Source organism: Engraulis encrasicolus, chromosome 3, assembly GCF_034702125.1.
Source record: "Engraulis encrasicolus isolate BLACKSEA-1 chromosome 3, IST_EnEncr_1.0, whole genome shotgun sequence".
NCBI classification, from domain to species: Eukaryota; Metazoa; Chordata; class Actinopteri; order Clupeiformes; family Engraulidae; genus Engraulis; species Engraulis encrasicolus.
This window is the reverse complement of record NC_085859.1, coordinates 6,246,116-6,267,530: the sequence shown is the minus strand read 5'-3', so window position 1 is coordinate 6,267,530 and position 21,415 is coordinate 6,246,116. Positions and strand designations below refer to the sequence as shown.

The 21,415-nt window shown below is 41.6% G+C and overlaps 1 protein-coding gene across 1 annotated transcript in view; it reads left to right on the top strand.

The window, feature by feature from the left end:
- The first annotated feature begins 6,001 nt into the window (after window positions 1-6,001).
- The window catches only part of LOC134445616 (zinc finger protein OZF-like), a 15,981-nt gene continuing 567 nt past the window's right edge, over window positions 6,002-21,415 (top strand). Inside the window, exons 1-2 of the mRNA XM_063194663.1 lie at window positions 6,002-6,638; window positions 20,235-21,415. The exon at window positions 20,235-21,415 is cut by the window's right edge and continues 567 nt beyond it. Of these exons, the coding sequence (XP_063050733.1) occupies window positions 6,380-6,638; window positions 20,235-21,265 (1,290 nt within the window). The 5' untranslated portion in view covers window positions 6,002-6,379 and the 3' untranslated portion in view covers window positions 21,266-21,415. The remainder of the gene's footprint in view (window positions 6,639-20,234) is intronic.

Sequence of the window (21,415 nt, the reverse complement as noted above, 5' to 3'; positions counted from 1 at the left end):
GCCACGGCAGCTCGCGCCACGGCGTCTGACGTCATTTTGGGTCACGTGACGGCGCGAGTGAGGTCGTGAGTGAAGTATGAAGGAGGGTAGCGCCAGTCACGACAAGTATGAATCCCCCTTTACCTGTCTCTGCCCCCCCCCTTACCTGTCTCCCCCACCCTTACCTGTCTCTGCCCTGCCCCCCCCTTACCTGTCTCCCCCACCCTTACCTGTCTCTGGCTGGTCCCCTTACCTGACTCTGGCTGGTCCCCTTACCTGACTCTGCCCCCTTACCTGACTGTCAGCTGGTGTGTTCCACTTTGTCTTCACAGATTAGGCTCTGTATCAAAAATCCTGGCATGGGATTGGATTAACAATCTATCTGACATTTTACTGATGCATCACTTCGGCCACTTATGTTGAATTTAAACCTATGATGCAGCCAAGAGCTTTCAAAGCTATAAACATTATATGAAGCAGTGGTTCTTAACCTGGGATGCGGGCACCCCATGGGGGTGCGCAAGAGATTTCAGGAGGTGCGCAGAATTTCGTTTGTGTTGAGGTTGTGACCAAAATTCTGCAAGCAGACATTATAATCAGGCCCTCGTGCAAAGTAATTAATCACGTCATTTTTAGTGAGTATTGAAGTATTGGTTGGGGGTGCACAGCTTGTCTTGAGGTAAGGGGGTGCCTTAAGAAAAAAAGGTTAAGAACCACTGATATGAAGCATATAAAGAAATTTATTGTATGATACACATTATCTGTAAATGCCATGTACAATTTGTACTTGATTCATACAGGTCTACATAATAATTCTGTATGAGGAAACAGCAAACGGGACCATTTCACAAGGAAGTCATACATGGCATATAGCCTATAACAATGTTTCTCAACTGGTGGGTCGCGACCCAAAAGTGGGTCGCGGAGGGGTCATGAGTGTGTCGCGGAGCCTTGGTGTAAAAACAAAACGTAATTCTAAAAAAAATAAAATTCTAACTTTTCCTGCAACAATTTAAATCTTTTATTTTGATAGGCTAGTGAACTCAGTGTCATCTGTCGTCATAGATACAATCTGAATGTTTATGCGAGATGGATAGCGTGCAACCAGTCATTCGAGTCTTGGTTACATTTTGAGAATTGCATTGAATTGACTTGAATGCTAAAAAAATTGGGTCGCGACCGAATGAGAGTGGAAAATGGTGGGTCCCAAGACTGTTCCAGTGGCCTATAATATTTTTTACTTCTACACAGATTTACTGCCAAGACGATGTTAAATTATTGTAAGTTCTTTTCTATTTTTTTTTTTATATCGGTTTGTTCTTTAGCCATTTCAAAAATGTTATACGTTTCATGTTCACATGTGCCGTGCCAAAAAAATGAATATCTGTTTTCACGGTCATAAAAAATATTTTAGAATTCATTATAACATGTAAAAAATATGTATGATTTTACACTATCCTTTTCATGTGGGTTCAGCCTCTCTCGTTGAACTAAACCTGAGACGCAGCTACCCTTCAAAGCTGGTCTCTCTTCGTGTTCTAAAGAAAGAACAAGCGGCAGATTCTACAAAACAGTGATGCTTTACATCACCTCTGTGCAGGTTGAAATGTACTTTATTGTTAAAAATCTATGTTACAGAGTTAGCACAGAAGTTTGAAGTTGTGTTTTAAATAAGACATTGATAATAATATATCTCTCTCACTCACTCACTCACTCGCACACACACACACACACAAGTCAGGTTACAGCCACCCTGTCCCAACACAGATTATATCTCACCTGCCTCCCATCTCTTTTTCTACATTCGGAATGTAACACTCCTGTGTGTTTGCTTTGTGTTGATCTTACTTTAGCTTGTGCTGGTCTTTCACTTTATGTTTGATTTAATGAATTTATGCTGCTGATGAATGTTCATTTCCTTAATAAATGACTCTGTGATACGGTAATATTAAGAGTTTGTTCGTTATGATGGAGATGATATCAATGTCGACGTGTAAAATGACAATTGAATTATGCTCATTATCACCTGTGTGTTAGCGCCTCCATTATGACATCGGTCCTCTCCTTCAATTGGGTAGACGTAGAGGGGAAACGTTTCACATTACAAGTGTTGATGACAGTGACTTGTAGGCCTACAATAAACACCCACCACAGACATACTTTTATTTATACTTTTTAAAAAATACTTAATGTTAGTCTTTAAATAAGTGAAGTTCAAGTGTGATAAAATGATTCAATTGACTTTCTTGCATGTCATTGAGGGCACTGTGTAGAAAAACAAATCTAGAATCAATCTCTTGAATCAATGAAAACTTATTATAGTAGTTTGTTTAGAGATCAACTGAACTGAGAGGATTCTGTAATGGAATGCACGCTGCTTTGTCTTACTAAACATAGCCACTAGATGGCAGCAGTACTTCATGAATACACCACAGCCTGGATGCATCCCAATATGTGACCTTGCCTCCTCCACTTGCCTCCTCCACTTGCTTCTCGTCATGATGACATCACTGACAACAGAATTATATTTCAATATCTTGCAAAAGCTCAATTGTAAAGTCTTTTTCTCATTTGCAATTGGGATGGTGAATGAAAAACAGTCCCTCAAAAGTTGTTGTGGCGAGGCTGACAGCTGGGAAACTTTATCGTTTTCTCCACGGAGGAGGGGCCAGGAGGCGGGACGAGGAGACAAGCCCAAGTGGAGGAGGCAAGGACACATATTGGGATGCACCCCCTGTCTCCTTCCATCCAGGAAACACCACAGGACAGAGGAACATTGGGCTTGTTCATGACGACGCAGTACGATTTTTGCTAGGCAGTGGGCATGCGCACTTTGCCAGTTTGATGCATTCTTGCGCATGCCCACTGAGTCGTCACGAACGAGCCTGTTAGTGTATCAGCCTAATTACTGTAGTCACGCCCCGTGATTAGATACTCTTTTGGTGAACTCTACGGAGTATCCAATCACTGGGTTTGTCTAAGAGTATCCAATGGGAAACACTGGTATCCAATCACTTGCAGTGACTAATTAGGCTGAGTACACTTGGAAGTGTGCGCACTAGGAGGGCATTCCAATATGCGCCCTTGCGTCCTCCACTTGTGCTTGTGACCTCACCCCGCCTCCTGGCCCCGCCTCTGTGGAGAAAACAATAACGTTTCCCAGCTCTCAGCCTAGCCACAACAACTTTTGATAGACTGTTTTTCATTCACCGTCCAGTTTACAAATGAGAAAATGACTAACAATTGAGCTTTTGTGAAATATTGAAATATAATATGGTTGTCAGTGATGCCATCACAACGTAGGCCTATTAGGCCTACTTCCTGGTACGAGGCCACAAGCACAAGTGGAGGACGCAAGATCGCATATTGGAATGCAAACTTGTAATTCCTCATTTACTCCCTGCTACTAAAGACAAACCATGCCTTCCATATTATGCTGAAAGGTCAAAATCAATCAAACAGGCCTCTTGTTTACACTTGTCAATATTTATTTATTTATTTATTTGCTTTCTTAACTACACAATTGTGATTTTCAACATCAGAAAGTGACCACAATATAAATTCCAACATCAGAAGTGAACCCCTTCAACAGTCTCTGTACCAAATCTGATATTTATTTTATACAGGTTTTATTTTATATAGGTCTGTCTGAAGAAAAAAAAAGTCTCATTTAAATAGAGAAGAAACTTAAAAAAACTGAACAACCCTGAAACTGACAGAATCATATAGACTCCATACTGGAGCCTTAGTGATCCTCTTCCACACCACATGGTAGCGCTAAAGTAGCCTGCTGTATTTTGGATGCCAACGATAACAAATGAGATTCAGGAAAGAAGAGGGGTGCACGCATGGACTTCCGGTCTGCGGTGCCGCGCGAGAAACAAAACAAATAAAAAACCCACAACTTGTCTGCAAAACGGATAAAGCCAGCACTCTCTCCTAGCTCCTGGATCCGGTACCGAAAACCAAAGGCTAAAAAGACAACTGGTAAGTCCGGTTTGAGAGTGCATGTTGTTTGTAATGTTGCTTGAGCATGGTGCGGTCGGTAGACCCCTGTGTAGTTTGTCTTGATTCCCTGATTGACGCTCCCAACCCAGGACGCTCCCCTTTCATCTCGCTCCCACTAGCCAGACTATCGGTACCACCGCCATATGACGGAGCTAGTTATGTTGTTGATGTTAGTTTTTTGTTTCTAACCCTAACCTTAACCCTAAACCTAACCCTAACCCTAAATTGCTTGTATGTGGCAGTATATGTAACGTGAAATATAATCGGGTGGGACTACACGTCCGGGGGTGATAGAAACACCTGGGACCGCACGTCCGGGAGCGATCTCAGTTGGGAGTCTCCATGCCCCACCTGTTTGGCTTGCATTTATTTCCAGTGATACCGATACACGCCCATAGGCGTACTGTATAGGCTACATAAACAAACAGACCATCGCATGGTATCATCTGTGTCGCTTCACGTTTTAAATGTTCATTAAAAATGTGGTTTTGCAAGTAACAGTCAAAATGCATCACAACTCTTAATCCTGTAGGTCCATTCCTTTGTCTGAACCGCATCTTGGTCTGTAAGCACAGGCTACTTGATAGCCAACTGTTTCTCAAAGGCCTGTAGGCCTGTAATGCATAATCAAATAGTTCCAATATATTCAGTTAGAAACATTCGACTTAAGAAACGATGCACACGTTGGTTTACATCCCTCAACAGCAGGCATTATGACTGCTTGCATCTGCGTACACTATTAGATCCGGTGGTTAATTTCAACTGGGAAAAGTTCAGTAATACATGATTACACGGTAGGCCTAGAAGCCTTCACTAACACGATTTATCTTGCATAGTAACCCGGAGAATGATAACCAGGAGGACCTGGGTTCAGGGTTCAGCAATGTCACTGACTGTGGTGCATTTTAAATTAATCAGCTACACGAGTAAAACAATACTGTCACTGCAACACCGGTAGGCTATTGTGGAGGCACGCATCACCGCCACTTAGCTTAAACAGTTAACAGTTTGTACCAAGGGGTTTAGCTAGTTCTCCAGATAATTCATAATAAACTGTTACACCATTTTAGTTATTTGGCTTTTAAAACAACAGCCTGGTCATCGAGCATTGGGGCTTCACATTTGGGGTTGTTTGTTGCACGTCATCCCACTTTAAAAAAAACAAAGCCACACCTCTGTTTGCAGCCCTGGTTTAAAGTCAAACTTTGAGGATCATTAGTGGCCCCCTGCTCCTGCTGAAACGTTGATCTTTAGGGCAGTCATGGATAAGCGGTTAGGGCGTCAGACTTGTAACCCAAAGGTTGCCAGTTCGGCTCTTGATCAGGGTGGTTGGGGGAGTAATCGACCAGTCCTCTCCCCCATCCACCTCCATGACTGAGGTACCCTGAGCATGGTACCGTCCCGCTGCACTGCACACTAGGGGCGGCATTGAGGGCTGCCCCCTTGCACGGGTGAGGCTGCATAAATGCAATTTCGCTGTGTGCAGTGTTCATTTGTGTGCAGTGGAGTGCTGTGTCACAATGACAATGGGAGTTGTTGGAGTTTCCCAGTTGGGCTTTCACTTCACTTTCACTTTAAAGGGACACTGTGGAGGAAATAGTCAAAAAATGGTACTGCAACTATGCTGCTCATTGAAACTGGGTTGCCAATTGCCAAATTTGATCTTTACATGGACGTTTTCTAAGTAATAAACACATATTTTCTAGTATGGTCAAAGTAGAGTCATTTTTGCAGCTAAAATGGCTATTTTTGGAAATTCAAAATGGCTGACCATGGAGAAGACCCCCCTTTTCATGTATGAAAAGTGCAATTTTCCCAGTCATAATGAATACTTAAAATTAGATGGTGGTGGTAAGTAATCATGAAAAAGGTAACATTAGTGAATGGGCAGCATGAATTCTGGAAATAAACAACTAAAAATCTCACACAGTGTGCCTTTTTAAGTCTAAAGTTCGTTTCTTTCTGCTTTCTTCAAAGACGATAATCCTGGTTTACAGAAATGAAGAGGGGATGATGGCAACGGCTAGAAGTGTCCCACAACACTGACAGCAGCCTGACTGAATTGCTGCTCTACACCCAGTAGAGGTGCTCCAGCATTGAAACCCAACCCACCCCACCCCACCCCACACCCCTTTCCCATCATCCTTTGCTTCACCACCTTCACATTCCAACAGACACAGCAGAAGCTGGTCATTCAAGTAAAACAATACTCAACAGCTTGTTATTCTGTGAGGCGCGGACCGCGGAATTAAAGCTCCTGCATTGAACCGCTGGTTAGTCTGACCCAAAGGATACAGCAGGAGCTGGTTATTCTGGATACAGCAGGAGCTGGTTACTCTGTGAGGTGCCCAGTTAAAGCTCCTGCATTGGCATTGGGACCCGCGTCCTGAACATGCCAGCGGAATGTTTACTGTCAGTGAAGGAGGAGCCAGAAGAAGAGGACTTTGATGACTTCCTATACTCTTATATACTTTCAAATCCAATAAAGGATGAGAAGCCTAAATTGGAACAAATCTTTAAATCTGAAGTGGACGAGTCGCATGCTGTTCCCGCCCAAGATTTTCTGAGGGCTGCTGATGTTAAAAAAGAGGAGGAGGAGGAAGAGGAAGATGAGATTGGACAGCTCCATGAAGATCATACGTATGCAAAATGTAAGTCAAGTTGCACACACATAAACGCGCTCTCGCACACCAGCAACACTGCAGTCAGAGATCTTCTAGAGAGAGATACTTTAGGCTAGTTATTTTCTGGACCGGTATCCATGAGATGGGTGAGTGCCTCTGTAGGAGACCTTAGGTTAGGAATATAGGCTTGAGAATAGTTAGGTTTGAGAATATATGGAGTCCCCTTAGCGCTGTAGATGGCAGCAGCGCACTTCTTTTGCAAACACCATAAAAAGAGAAGAAGGAGGGGACAACGCCCCCTTAGGAGACCGAATTTGATCACTCGCTTTTGCCAAAGAAAATGGAATATTGTACAAGAACGACCACTAGCTGGTGTGGCCAGGAGTGGCACTGCAGCTATGTTATCGCAGCCAAGTAAATAATGAATGGGTGCCAATGGGGCTGTACGCTTCTCATAGAACTATCTGCCCGTGTGATTTTTTTCCCTGGAAACAATGAAGTCGCGTTCGCCAACGGGGCTATAATGGGAGCCAATGAGAGATGCCTTTCTCATAGCTTAGAGAATCTCTGCTTTTGCATTGGGTGGGCGGAGTTTGACATATCTTTCTCTCTTTATACGATGCTTGCTGCAGTGTTTCCTTAGCTAAGTTGGGATGCCGCCCTTGGCAACGTTCCTTGCCGTCTTGCACAGCTTGTAGCAATAGCTAAACTACAGCTCCCAGCATGCCCGAAAACAGGCTACACTCGGATGACTGGCCCCTCCCTCAAATCGAGAGTGAGAAGAGACTTCACTTGCATTCAGTGTTGCCAGATTAGGTGATTTCCCGCACATTTGAGCTGCTTAGGATAGCCGCCTGCAGGTAAAAATGGCACTTGAGTGGGTTTTTTTGACTCATTTTTGGCCATTAAAGAAACTGTGGAATTGGGTGGGATTTGATCCTTCCAGGTGGATTTTGAGCATTTTTGGGGGGGCTGGAAATCATCAGTGTCATCTGGCAACCCTGGTTGCATTGGTGGCTATAAGGTGCTATTTGGTCCTACTATATCAAGGCTGAATGATTAAGGAAGCATAAGCTTAGTGCCCTATCCTCCTATGTAAACCTTTCCTAGTCTGTTTCTCCCTTAATATTGGTGTCAGATTCACAAATGCAGTTTTGGGGTGCTACCTGGCTACTAAACAGGCACAGCAAGTATGATTGAAATCTATGTCAGGCGGGTCCCAAAGTGTCTGATTTCACGTGAAATGACCCATACTTCATATCTATATGTTGGCTGTAGCAAGTTTTGATGGTGGTGAAAACAAATTTCCCTTTGGGGACAATAAAGGCTATCTATCTAAATGTCAAAAAGCCTTGCATGTTTGGGGACGACTGTATAGAGGTCCTGTCGGAGTTCATCAACTTCCAGGCGAGTTTTCCTTCGATTGCTTAGCACAGGCACGTTAATCGGGAACATTGTATTCATGAATCAGGAATCGGGAACATTGTATTGGAATGAATAGAAAATAAATCAAATGAATTAAACGTGGTCATTAGGGATGCAAACGATTAATCGACTTTAATCGATCAATGCGTTAATCGATTGAAAAACATTAATCGCAATTAATCGACAATTAAACTGACAAGAGACCCAGGTGAAATGGGCATGTGAAGAGTGTGTGTGAAGAGGGTTGTGAATAGTGGGAATATTTAAATCACCTTTGGATTAAAGAATTGAAATAGAATTACTTTAAATGTGGTATTTTATCTCAATTTTTAATTAAAATGTTTAGATTTAGTAGTTTTTTTTCGAGAAACATTGAGATTTTCAGGGGGAAAACGCCGCTTATCAATTAATCGTAAGTCGATCGATAAGGCTATCAACTAATGATTAATGAATTAATCGATAATTTGCATCCCTAGTGGTCATAATGGTACTTACACCACCATAGTACACTACTATGATATAACACAGGGCTTAGTAATGCACTTGGTCATAATAGTACTTATACAAATATATATAGCCTATAACAGTGGTTCTCAACTGGAACAGTCTTGGGACCCACCATTTTCCACTCTCATTCGGCCGCGACCCAATTTTTTTAGCGTTCAAGTCTATTCAATGCAATTCTCAAAACGTAACCAAGACTCGAATGACTGGTTGCAGGCTATCTATCTCGCATAAACATTCAGATTGTATCTATGACAACAAATGACAAGGAGTTCACTAGCCTATCAAAAGAAAAGTTGTAAATTGTTGCAGGAAAAGTTGGATTTTTTTTTTTTAATTACTTTTTTTTACACCAAAGCTCCGCGACCCATCCATGTCCCTTCCGCGACCCATTTTGGGTCGCGACCCACCAGTTCAGAAACACTGACCTATAATATGCTTATTACGTAGGCATATAGTATGCAGACCTATAGTGTATCTGTGTTGTAGACATAGTTGAACAAAATGACCATAATTTAAAAAAATAATAATTAGCCTAACACATAGTTTATTTTGGCGAGATAAAAAAAATGGCTAGTTGAGCTTCTGTATGGCTGGTAAGAAAAAATGTCCACTAGCCAAATTCGTAGAAAGTCAGGATCTGGATGTTTCATCATCTGTGCATTTTATTACACACAGTATTTGAGTTTTATTATAGCCATTTAAACCACTTCCTCATTACGTCACGTCTCGAGTTACTTCCTGGGCTGGAGAATCAAAACATACTTGCCTTGCTAGCTAGCCTATTCCTAAACATATGATGGAAGGATTAGGAGTTTTGCTGCCATCAGGATAGGTGTAAAATGGAAGGTTGTGATGAAAAACAGCATGCAACACAGCAGGAAGTAACCTACTTTTGGACGAGTACTTTAGCACGTCTACTTTTATCTACAGAACGAAAACTGCCAGTCAAGTGACATTAGCCAGCTAGCATTTCAGATGCTCTGAACTGCCTGACCAGGTGATTTTTGCATGAAAATAGTTTACTTGGAGGAGTTTCTTTGTTCTTTGGGCGTGAAAATGCATTTAGACCCGCAATTTAAACTCGGAGAGTCAGAGCGCACCCGTAACAAAAAAGGCTTTATCTCAGTTCGAATGTTGACATTGCTATTTTTACCTAAACCAGTGCTCTTTTAAAGTGAAATAACGTCGAAATAACTTTCGAACAAGCCCTGACATGTGTCTATGGATGTGTGAAGACAAAATATTCGGCGGGTGTTCAAAAAATGACATAAAATGATGAAATTGGCTGGGAGTCTACGGCTGAATTCCAAAAAACGGCTGGTATTGAATGTGTTAAAGTGATGCTTTACATTACAACATTACTTGTTTTTTTTAAGTAAGGCATTACACTACTTTTGCATTACCTTTAGTTACTCTAGCTAAAATGACAAAACCAACAGTTTCAGGAATTGTGTCATACCCATATACAATACCTAACATTTGATTCACCAATACAATGATTAATCCTTTCTCTTCTTACCACACCTTACCATGCACACCAGCGCCTGTTCCCTGCCAGCCTCTTCAACTCCGTAGCATACTGCATTCTCATATTGGTATAGGCCTACACTAAGGCTGTCGACTAATATTCAACGTTCGAATTAGAGTTCGAATAGTGCTAGAAAACACAAATTCGAATGTGGAAGTTAAAGGGCTATGCCGCTATTCTGGGGCTTAATACAGTTCAAATCCAGGGTCAGGGCCAGGGTTTATAAAGCTGGTAAAGTGTCTTCTTTTTATGTAAGCCACTGTCTTGCTTTAAGACAAGTTAAAAGAGGGAGCATGTCGCTAAGCTAGTGAAAGTCAATGGATCTGTGTAGCATGCTACATGCTACAGTGATCCATTGACTTTCACTAGCTTAGCTACGTTTAACATGAAAAATTAAACACTTTACCACCTTTATAAACCCCGGCCAACGATTTTAACTGTATTAAGCCCCAAAATAGTGGCATACCCCTTTAATATTCCAATATGGAAAAATACATGTGCATGGTAGAGGAGATGCTGGATATGCTAGCTGAAAGCAGGACGTGTAGCCCAACTGGACGGCAGAATAAAATATTTAGGCTCCCGTTTTGTCCAGGGTCTGCGCCGATCCTTAAAAAGTCTTAAAAAGTCTTACTTTTAATATTTGTTTTTTAAGGTCTTATAAAGCCTTATATTTCGCCAATTTTTGGAAGTGTGGTATTATATTTACGTGGGAGGTCTTATATTTCATCTGGGTAGCTTGAGTGTCAGAAAAAAGTATAGTTTTTTGACGCGATAAGCCTTATTTAACCGGCATACGTCCCTCAAGATGCGGAAAAGTAGATGAAACTGATCTGTGTTTGTGGCGTAGTGCAGCCCGCTGGCCACACAGCGGGGGCAGCCGCAGACCTGTGGGCGCAGGGTCTAGCCTTGCATGTTCTAGTAGAAACAGTCGTAAAAGTGGTCGAAAAAATACGAACGTGAATCGAGATGGGTAGATAGATGCAAGTTCAGTATAATGTGGCTTGAGGACAAAAAATAAAACAGTTAGCTATCCAAAGCAACGTCGGAATATGAAGCTTGAACTGTGTCGGGAGGACGCATAATCATTTAGTCATTGAGGGTAAGTTTTAAATGTTGTCTATCGTAAGCATGTTAACCATGCCCTCGTGTTTGGGTAAAAGCGTTTGCTAAATGTAAAGGGTTCATTTCATAAAGTCCATTATGACCGTATTCGAAAATAATTGTTCCTTCATACAACAGGGCTCCAGAGTGCGACCAATTTGGTCGCATATGCGCCCATTTTTTTCAATGGTGCGCCTAAAAAATATTTTTAGGCGCACCGGTGCGACCAGCCATCAGTAGAACAAAATCAATTACCAAACAACCGTTTTAATGGACATAAAATTAATAGTCACTCTACAGTAGTGGCCCATCATCACACAGTAAAGCGTGTCGATGCGGTCATTCCTTCAACTCCGCTGAACTACCGGTAGCTTTCTCCCCCTTTCTCGTTCACAGGCAGCCCGACGTTTCAGAATAGAATGTTCGACTTCACTCAACTATCCAAGTTCACATGTGCCAGCGAGTTTTGTGTTCTCAACCAGGCGAGTTTTGCAACGGACGAGAGAGTTACAGTCACGGTAAAAACAGCAAAATGACTTGAGGATATTTTAAACACGAGAGAGTCACAATCACGGGGAAAAACTAAATGGCTTGAGCGGATATTAAACATTGCCACACAAAAACGCAGAAGGCTGCGGATAATTGCCCGTTTTAGCCGCGTGCAGAGCTGGCCAAACAACAGGTGACGCGCTAGTCTGTCGGGACTTCTGTGAGAGTTTTTTGATAGCGACTAGGGCAGGCTACATAGGCCTACTGCCTATCAGCTATCAATCGGCAAGGCATCGTTCATGCACCTCGAGACAGCACGAGGGACGGGGAGAGAGAGAGAGAGAGGGGGGAGAGAGTGAGCGAGCGAGCGCACTAGTGCTGTCGTGTCTGTTCGTAGCGCTTGCTAAGATACCACAATCATTATGCAGAGGGCGAGCGCTCAAAAACGGGGAAATAGACAAAACCCAATTCACCTCAGATTCCACTGTAAACATAGGCTAGGCTATTTGTGTCTAATGATTTTAAAAATCATGACATTTTTTAGCAGGGTTTGTTAAAAAAAAATCTATCCATCCATCCATCTATCCATCCATCCATCTATCTATCTTCATATTGTAACTCTGCGCTTGTGCTGTGTGCTGGTATGTTGATCTTACTAGTCAAACACATATTGACTAAAAGGCAACTAATTTGGTCTTTTCTACCAGCCAAACTGCTTGTAACCAAGATGTGTTAGTTAGGTAGCCTACTGTCATGTCTTTTATAAGGAGCACATTTGGAAGACTAGCCTATAGCACATGAAAGGCTCCAGGTCTTTTAAAAGATGATGATGATGATGATGATGATGATGATGATTATTCTATTATTATTGCTATTGTTATTATTATTATTTTTTTAAAGCTGAGGTGCGTGTGTATGGGGTGGTGAAAACATTTGGGTGCACCTAAATTTTGTGCTGGTGCGCCTAAAACATTTTTTTAGGCGCACCAGTGCAACCAGTGCAAAAAGTTAGTCTGGAGCCCTGTTCATACAATAGCCTGCACTTTCAAAACCGCCTCTAGATACGTGACAGGCTATTTGATGCCTCTGTCAAATGCAAAATGATTTCGTTAACACGATGACAGCATGAGGAAGTGATCGCGAGGCAATACGAAATCGGATGAGTAACAGAATATGTATGAAGCCAATGATCTGGCGAGGTCCGTAATATCCAAATCGGTAAACAGATGGGCAACGGTAAACGTGCTAAATGCTTGTTATGGACATGCTGGAAATCGCTTCCAAGTTGTGCACTGTTTCTTGCTCCCATCTAGAGAACAACAAACTACAGACAGGCTAAGCTCAAAGTAGAACGCTTGCTTCTGCTACCCGTCTCTGATAAAGCGAGCTGGAGGAGGGTCATTTCACGTGAAATCAGACACTTTGGGACCCGACCGACCCGGATTTCGATCATACTTGGTGTGCCTTTTCAGTAGCAAGGTAGCACCCCAGAACTGCATTGGTTTGAATCTGACACTAATATTAAGGGAGAAACAGACTAGGAAAGGTTCACATGTGAGGGTAGGACACTATACATTCAGCCTTGAATATATCAGTCAGTGTTAGTCACAAAAAGATGCCTGTGGTGTTGTTTGAAAGCTCTTTTCTGGCTCTACATATTACACAATCACCTTGGAATACAACTACTCTCAGAATATGAATTATGATAAATTGAAAAATTAAAAATTGCATATCTAAAAAACCTATATTTTAAAATGGCCAGTTCCTTGTCCAAACGTAGCCGGCAATGTCATGAGCAGCACCTAAAATGCTGGTGTTCGGTTTGTTATTCATTTCAGAGAGAATTTGACTCACAAATATGGCATCATACAGACCACTTACTAATAATATGGTAATACCATTGTAGCATCACATGACAAAACAAAAACAAAACAAAAATGGTCAGTGTCCATGGTCCCAGGTTTCAGAAACTAAGGCAGATGTCCATTTATACACACCAAATGATGATATGTGAATGTTTGAACATTCCTTCTCTGTGTACCTGTGCCATCTTCCCTTTACCGTACTTTAAAGAGATAATCAATAGCTACACTCTCATTTTGTACTCTACCAGTGCATTTGAAGCAACAGCTGTGTCTTTTGTAGATAATGTATAAGTATGTCCCGTTGCAGTTACAGGTTCCACTACCAGAAGCACATCCTGATGATCCATGACAAGTCTATCTGGTCTGAAGGGAAAAGTGAAGGATGGAGACGGCCCATAAGGATGCAGGAAGTTCAGTTTCACCTCTCCAGTGCTCGGCATACATTCCTCAACACATGCTAGCCACCAGTTGCCATCATATACAGCTACAACATACCCTCTGATGCTAGAAAATGTAACACATTTAGGGCTGTCCCGACTATTCGACGTAATCGAATATGTCGATTGCGTAAATAAGTCGGCGTGTTCAACATACCGTCGTTTACGTGATTTGCGCAAAAAAAAGTGACTTGCGCAAGCCGCGAGGTAGACGTGCCAAACAGAAGCGAAGAAAATGGCAGAGGCTGAAATCCTGAGGGTGTCAGTGTCAGACGAAGATGAAGTGGCACCACTAATCAGTCTAATGGAAAAAAAGTGATTTGTGCGAGCCGCGAGGTAGTTTACGTGCTGAAAACAGAGGTGGAGAAAATGACAGGTCAGGGGCTGCACGTCCGAGAGTGTCAGTCAAACAAAGATGAAGGTAACAGGCACCACTTATCAGCCCAATAAACGGACAAAGACATCCAAAGTGTGGCGATATTTTAAAGACAAGGCACAAGACCTGGTTGTGTTTCTGTAGGAGACTATATTTATTGAGGAAGTGAAAGTTTTTCAGATCGAGACGCGCGGTATATTTCACACTGCTTTATACTGTCGCTATGCTGGCGGCGTGCATAGCAACGACAAGGGAGCCTGTTATAGACGCAATATTCAACACCTTTAGGGTGACAGTGGTCGGGGTGTTTGTAGAAGAGCTTGTATACAAAGTTAAAAAGTAAATGAAGGCAACAGAAGTGTGCATATTCCGGCCAACAGCGTGAGATGTGGAGGAGTGCCTGATTCAGAAAGGTCTCTTCCCTTCTCCTCCACGGACGGTGCACGAAGTTCACCTCGCACTATTCAATATTGTTTGTGCCGACTGCAGGTCTAAATAAATAGTAATATTATTCTAATAATATAATAAGTCATAATTATGTCGTGCTGCAATTACTAACTGGGTCTATATTAGCGACAGATAGGGGATAGCGCGTTATAGGGACCAGCTGGGTTTTGGTGCGTCAACAGAATGTCATGGACAGAGTAGCCTCGACGTTCTTTCCTTGCAGGCTACTCATAAAATCTCTGGTAGCCTTTACCCTAACCTACAGTGGCCCATATTTGTTTCCACTTTCCTAATACTGTATAACTTGGGCCTCTTTATACATCAGTAAATGTAGGCTAATAAGCTTACTTGATTTGAACTGAAACAAATAGATATAGCATAGGCCTGTGTGTATTATAGCCTAGTCTATGACTAATTTATACTATAGCCTATATAATATATTTTCTTTTCTTTTTTATTTTTTTTTTAGAAATCATTGTCCTAATAGGCCCTAGGTGCACTCTGCTTTATTTGTCTGTTATTTTTCAGGTCAAAATTAAGTGGCATATAACAGTTTTTCCCCCCCAAAAAAATAATCGCGACTATTCGAAAAAAATAGTTGATAGAATAATCGGGAGGAAAATAATCTTTAGGGACAGCCCTAAACACATTCCTTTACTGAGCTCACTCTTTCAACTCTGCCTTCTCTGAATGCTGAAAATGGCCTAACTTCCACTGTGTCCATTGACGATGGGCAGAAGCTGTGTAGTTTTTGAGTACCTGGAATAGTTCTTGCAGATTCAAACCTTTTCAACAGGTTCTCAGCTTCATGATGGTACATCTCTGTTGTGGCAAACTGGCAATGGATGTTCTTGACATTATCCTTGACTGACTCCCTTGAACCAGGAACGTTTTTAAAACTATAGTTGTGTAATTCAAAGTGCTATTCAATCATTTCACTGGAACAACCAGTGCAGGCCACAATCCATCCATTTGTATGCTACTACCAAGATCAGTTGAAACTGGGAAAAAAATCTGTTTTGTTGTTATTTCAGACTGCAACATTCATGATACAATTGCTGTACATCTGTTTCAGAAGCTCCTAATTCAGTTCCTCAGTGACACTTCATCAATGACAGAACGTCCAAAGAAGATCCTATATTTTTTCTGATGGCTGTGCTGCACAATATAAGAACCTTAAAAACACAACAAATTTGTGCCACCACGAGGCAGATTTTCACATACCTGCAGAGTGGCACTTTTTTGCCACATCACATGGCAAAGGTCCATGTGATGGCGTTGGAGGTACAGTTAAATGGCTTGCTGCACGAGCAAGTCTGCAACGTCCTATTGACAATTAAATTGTAACGCCATACCAACTGTTTGAATTTGTCAAGGATAATGTCAAGAACATCCATTGCCAGTTTGCCACAACAGAGATGTACCATCATGAAGCTGAGAACCTGTTGAAAAGGTTTGAATCTGCAAGAACTATTCCAGGTACTCAAAAACTACACAGCTTCTGCCCATTGTCAATGGACACAGTGGAAGTTAGGCCATTTTCAGCATTCAGAGAAGGCAGAGTTGAAAGAGTGAGCTCAGTAAAGGAATGTGTTACATTTTCAAGCATCAAAGGGTATGTTGTAGCTGTATATGATGGCAACTGGTGGCTAGCATGTGCTGAGGAATGTATGCCGAGCACTGGAGAGGTGAAACTGAACTTCCTGCATCCTCATGGGCCATCTCCATCCTTCACTTTTCCCTTCAGACCAGATAGACTTGTCATGGATCATCAGGATGTGCTTCTGGTCGTGGAACCTGTAACTGCAACGGGACGTACTTATACATTATCTACAAAAGACACAGCTGTTGCTTCAAATGCACTGGTAGAGTACAAAATGAGAGTGTAGCCATTGATTATCTCTTTAAAGTACGGTAAAGGGAAGATGGCACAGGTACACAGAGAAGGAATGTTCAAACATTCACATATCATCATTTGGTGTGTATAAATGGACATCTGCCTTAGTTTCTGAAACCTGGGACCATGGACACTGACCATTTTTGTTTTGTTTTTGTTTTGTCATGTGATGCTACTATGGTATTACCATATTATTAGTAAGTGGTCTGTATGATGCCATATTTGTGAGTCAACTTCTCTCTGAAATGAATAACAAACCGAACACCAGCATTTTAGGTGCTGCTCATGACATTGCCGGCTACGTTTGGACAAGGAACTGGCCATTTTAAAATATAAGTTTTTTAGATATTCAATTTTTAATTTTTCAATTTATCATAATTCATATTCTGAGAGTAGTTGTATTCCAAGGTGATTGTGTAATATGTAGAGCCAGAAAAGAGCTTTCAAACAACACCACAGGCATCTTTTTGTGACTAACACTGACTGATATATTCAAGGCTGAATGTATAGTGTCCTACCCTCACATGTGAACCTTTCCTAGTCTGTTTCTCCCTTAATATTAGTGTCAGATTCAAACCAATGCAGTTCTGGGGTGCTACCTTGCTACTGAAAAGGCACACCGATTATGATTGAAATCCGGGTCGGTCGGGTCCCAAAGTGTCTGATTTCACGTGAAATGACCCAGCAGGAGAAACGGCAGTCACTCAGAGTAGTCGTACATTTAACCCTTTTGACACCAGGTATCCTCTCTCCTAATAGCAAAGTGCATTCAACTATTTATCCATCGGAAATAATGAATTGTTGAGCCACTTTTAATGTGTACATTTAAAGGCATTTGATGAACATTCATCTGATTTTTCCATAGGCCATCAAAACATGCGTGGGACCCTCAATTAAATGCCAGTTGTCAATTAACTGACCATATGCATGCATGGTGTCTGTAGACCTACAGATCATGATCTGCAGTTACACCTTGCTACTGCTTACACTGTGTTTACCCTAGGCTACACTATAAAAGCAGAGTAGTCATATAATATTGTTAATTATATATAGGGGTGGGCAAACATGAAAATCTTTAATCGCATTAACTCAATGACTTTTTGTGATTAATCGCGATTAATCGCATAGCGCGCGAAACACAAAAATAATAATAATAAATCATAAATAAAATAAATAATAAATAAAATATATATATTTTTTAAATTAATAAAATAAAATAATTAATAATAATGTGCATATGTACTGTGTAGATAACCTATGTAGGTCTAATATAATATTCCACAATGGAAATGTAGGCTATTTGCCAACCTATCAGTCTAAATGTAGTAGGCTATATGCCTATCCAATGTAGGCCTACTAATGAAACAAATTATTGCATACAATACTACACTAGGGCTATTTAAGATTGCAGGCTACTGAAACTGATATATTAGAAATTATGAACTCAAATTAGAATGGTCTACATGGGCCTACAAGAAAAAAAAGAAAAAAAAACTTGTCACTTAAAAAAACTATATGTTGAAACGGCTTGCCATAGGCGTGCGTCTGTGAGATATGTCCCGCCTTCTCTCACTGACAAAGACTCCCACCTTCTCTCTTATCTGTCGCTATTTTTAAGGTGTTTCAGCGAATAGAAACTATTGACTGTCTGTTGGCATTGACAGCAATTACATCTTTCAAAACAAAAAAATAACGTTAACATGACTAACACTATCTTAAATGCTAAATCATATGCGAAATCATAGCCTACCATGTTGATGCAGCCTACTGCACGCGCAGCGCCATGTACCAAAACGTTGCGTGAGGAATGTAATATCTCACGGTTCGCTTTTTGATCAGGGCTTTAGTAGTCCGCGTGGCGTTATTGACAGCTGATAGACAGCCAGCACAACAGTAGCCTACCCTTTTCATGCTGACCGTACAATAGACTAACCTTGCGAGCTGCAAAGGCGAGCCACATGCTGCTCGACAGTTGCGCAAGGAGGACCAGAACTGTGTACCAAAAATGTCCATTCAGAAGTTGACGTCCTTCTGTAGGCTATGCCTGTTTTGTTTTGACTACTTTTCTAGACATTCTTCTTCTCTGTCAGTAGTCACTGGAAGCAGCAACAAGCGCGCTGACGCTCTCAAAATAAAAGCCACGAACGACGGTCATAAAAGGCAAAAAAAAAAAAAAAAAACACGAAAAAAACCCTGCTGCGTTATAACGTTAACAAAATATTGACCTCATGACCGATATTGACCTCAATAGTTAACGTACCGTTAACGCGTTAACGTTGCCCAGCCCTAATTATATATAATTATGTACAGGCCTACATTTCATTATAGCAATGTAACATTAGCAATATTGCAATGCCTCACCCCGAGCGGTGGTCTTATATTTTATCATCAGAGGTCTTATATTTGTCTTAAAAAGTCTTATATTTGGTGATGCAAAATGTGCAGAAACCCTGTTGTCTCTATCATGTACTTTTCAGCTATATGGACATTTGTAGCAGCATTTCTATGAAGTTGTTAACTGGGGTGCTGTTCGTTGTTCATGGTCTTCCTGAATGACGTGCAATGCTGGTTTTGTTGATGGAGTAGCCTCGAGCAGATTGCTTTGATGTTTGAGTTCTTATTGCTGTTTGAACTGCATTGTAAGAAGTTGTCGTCTCTCGTGAATGACTTACAACGTAGACCCACTCCACACTATGCACGGAATAAAAGTGAGCCGAGTGATAGTGTTATGAAAGTTGGCGAGGTGCGAGTTAGCACCATGAAGTCGCAATAAAGTGACTACAGATAGCGTGATTTTCGAAGGATTTATCCCGTGGCTGGTCTCTCTAAACATTAGTTCCGGCTGCTTTTTGGCGTTAGGCCTATACAACTATCACTCTCGTTGTGCGAATGGGATGCATCCTCTTGCCTGACTAATTTGGTGGTACTATGGCACCTCTTCAAATAAATTGATAAATAAAGTGCTGTTTGGCATGTAAGCACTGTGCATTTCACTGAAATATTCTTCGCGTCCTTATTTTCAATTAATTGAAAATAGTGGGCATATGCCCATCTTGAGAACGTGCAATCTTCATCTGGTTTGGTCATACTGTCAGCCTGCCATTTGAAGAGACGAAGCGCGAAAGAGGAAGTTCAATGTTTTGCGTGGAACTTTAAAATCTCTGCGCGAACATATCAGATGCAATAGCTGATCTCGCGGTGATCTGCGAACATTGTATAAAGAAAACAAAATACCCACAATACCCATACAACATACCCCCATTCAGGTGAAAAAATGTGTGTGCGTGTAATGCATTGTAACGAGGATATATTAGAAAGACTGAAAGACTGACTGAAAACCCTAGGCTACGTAAAAATTAAGAGATGCACCAGATCCTGATTTTTAGGATCCTACCGGATCCACTGCTTAAGATCCTGCCGGACCCGGACCCTGTGAAAATCCTATTATACTGCCGGATCCGGAACCGGATCTTGGATCCGGTGCATCTCTACTTAACAGTCTGCTTTAACTATTACTTAATTGTCTCAATGTGTTTTTTCTGTTGTAGGTGATGTCCAAGGGAGCCAGTGTCATGAAAGACCAAACACAAACGAAAACGGACACACAGAATTTCATCAAAATAATTTTCACAAATATCAGTGCTGTCATTGTGGAGACAGATTTGCTTCTCTTGGAGGATTTATAAGCCATCAGAGGAAGCATTGCGCAGAGGGCTCATTTCAATGTTCTCACTGTGGACAGAGTTTTAGGAGATGGAAATCCTTCCAGAATCACCAGCGTCATGCACGTTCATGTGAGTGCTCTGAGTGTGGAAAGAAGTTTTGTTCCAGGTCAAGTCTCCAAAAGCATCGGAGGAGCCATACAAGAGAAAAGCCATTTCAGTGCTCTCGCTGTGGGAAGAGATTTAGTCAAATGGACAAACTCAAGTCCCACCAGGCGATTCACGCCGGTGAGAAGCCATTTGAATGCAGTCAATGTGGAAAGTGTTTTGGCCAAAGGGCCCATCTTAAAACTCATCAGATTATTCATTCAGGGGAAAAGCCATTTCAGTGCTCTCAGTGTGGAAAACGATTTCGTGCGCAGAGCAGTCTCTCTAAACACCAGGTTGTCCACACAGGGGAAAAGCCATATCAGTGCTCTTTATGTGGAAAGAGTTTTGGCCAAAGGGCCCATCTTAAAACTCATCAGATGACTCATTCAGGAGAAAAGCCATTTGAATGCTCTCAGTGCGGAAAGAAGTTTAGTCATATGAACTCTCTGAAGTTACACCAGATGATCCATACAGGGGAAAAACCATTTGAGTGCTCTTACTGTGGAAAGAGCTTTTGTATGATGGGCACTCTCAAGAGACACCAGATGATCCATACAGGGGAAAAGCCATTTGAGTGCTCAGAATGCTCAAAGAGGTTTAGAGAAATTGGCAAACTCAAGGATCACCAGAGGATCCATTCAGGGGAAAAGCCATTTCAGTGTCATCAATGTGGAAAGACATTCACTCAAAATAGCCAATTGAAAAGACACCAGATGATCCATGCTGGGGGAAAGTCATTTGAGTGTTCACAAAATGGAAACCTTTAGTGAAATTGGCAAGCTCAAGGATCACCAGAGGGTTCATACAGGGTAAAAGCCATTTTGAATTTTGTTCATAGAATGAAATAACAATGTTCAGTTTACCCAAACACATACTGTACCTATCCATAGCAAACCAACAGTAACTCGAGCCTTTCG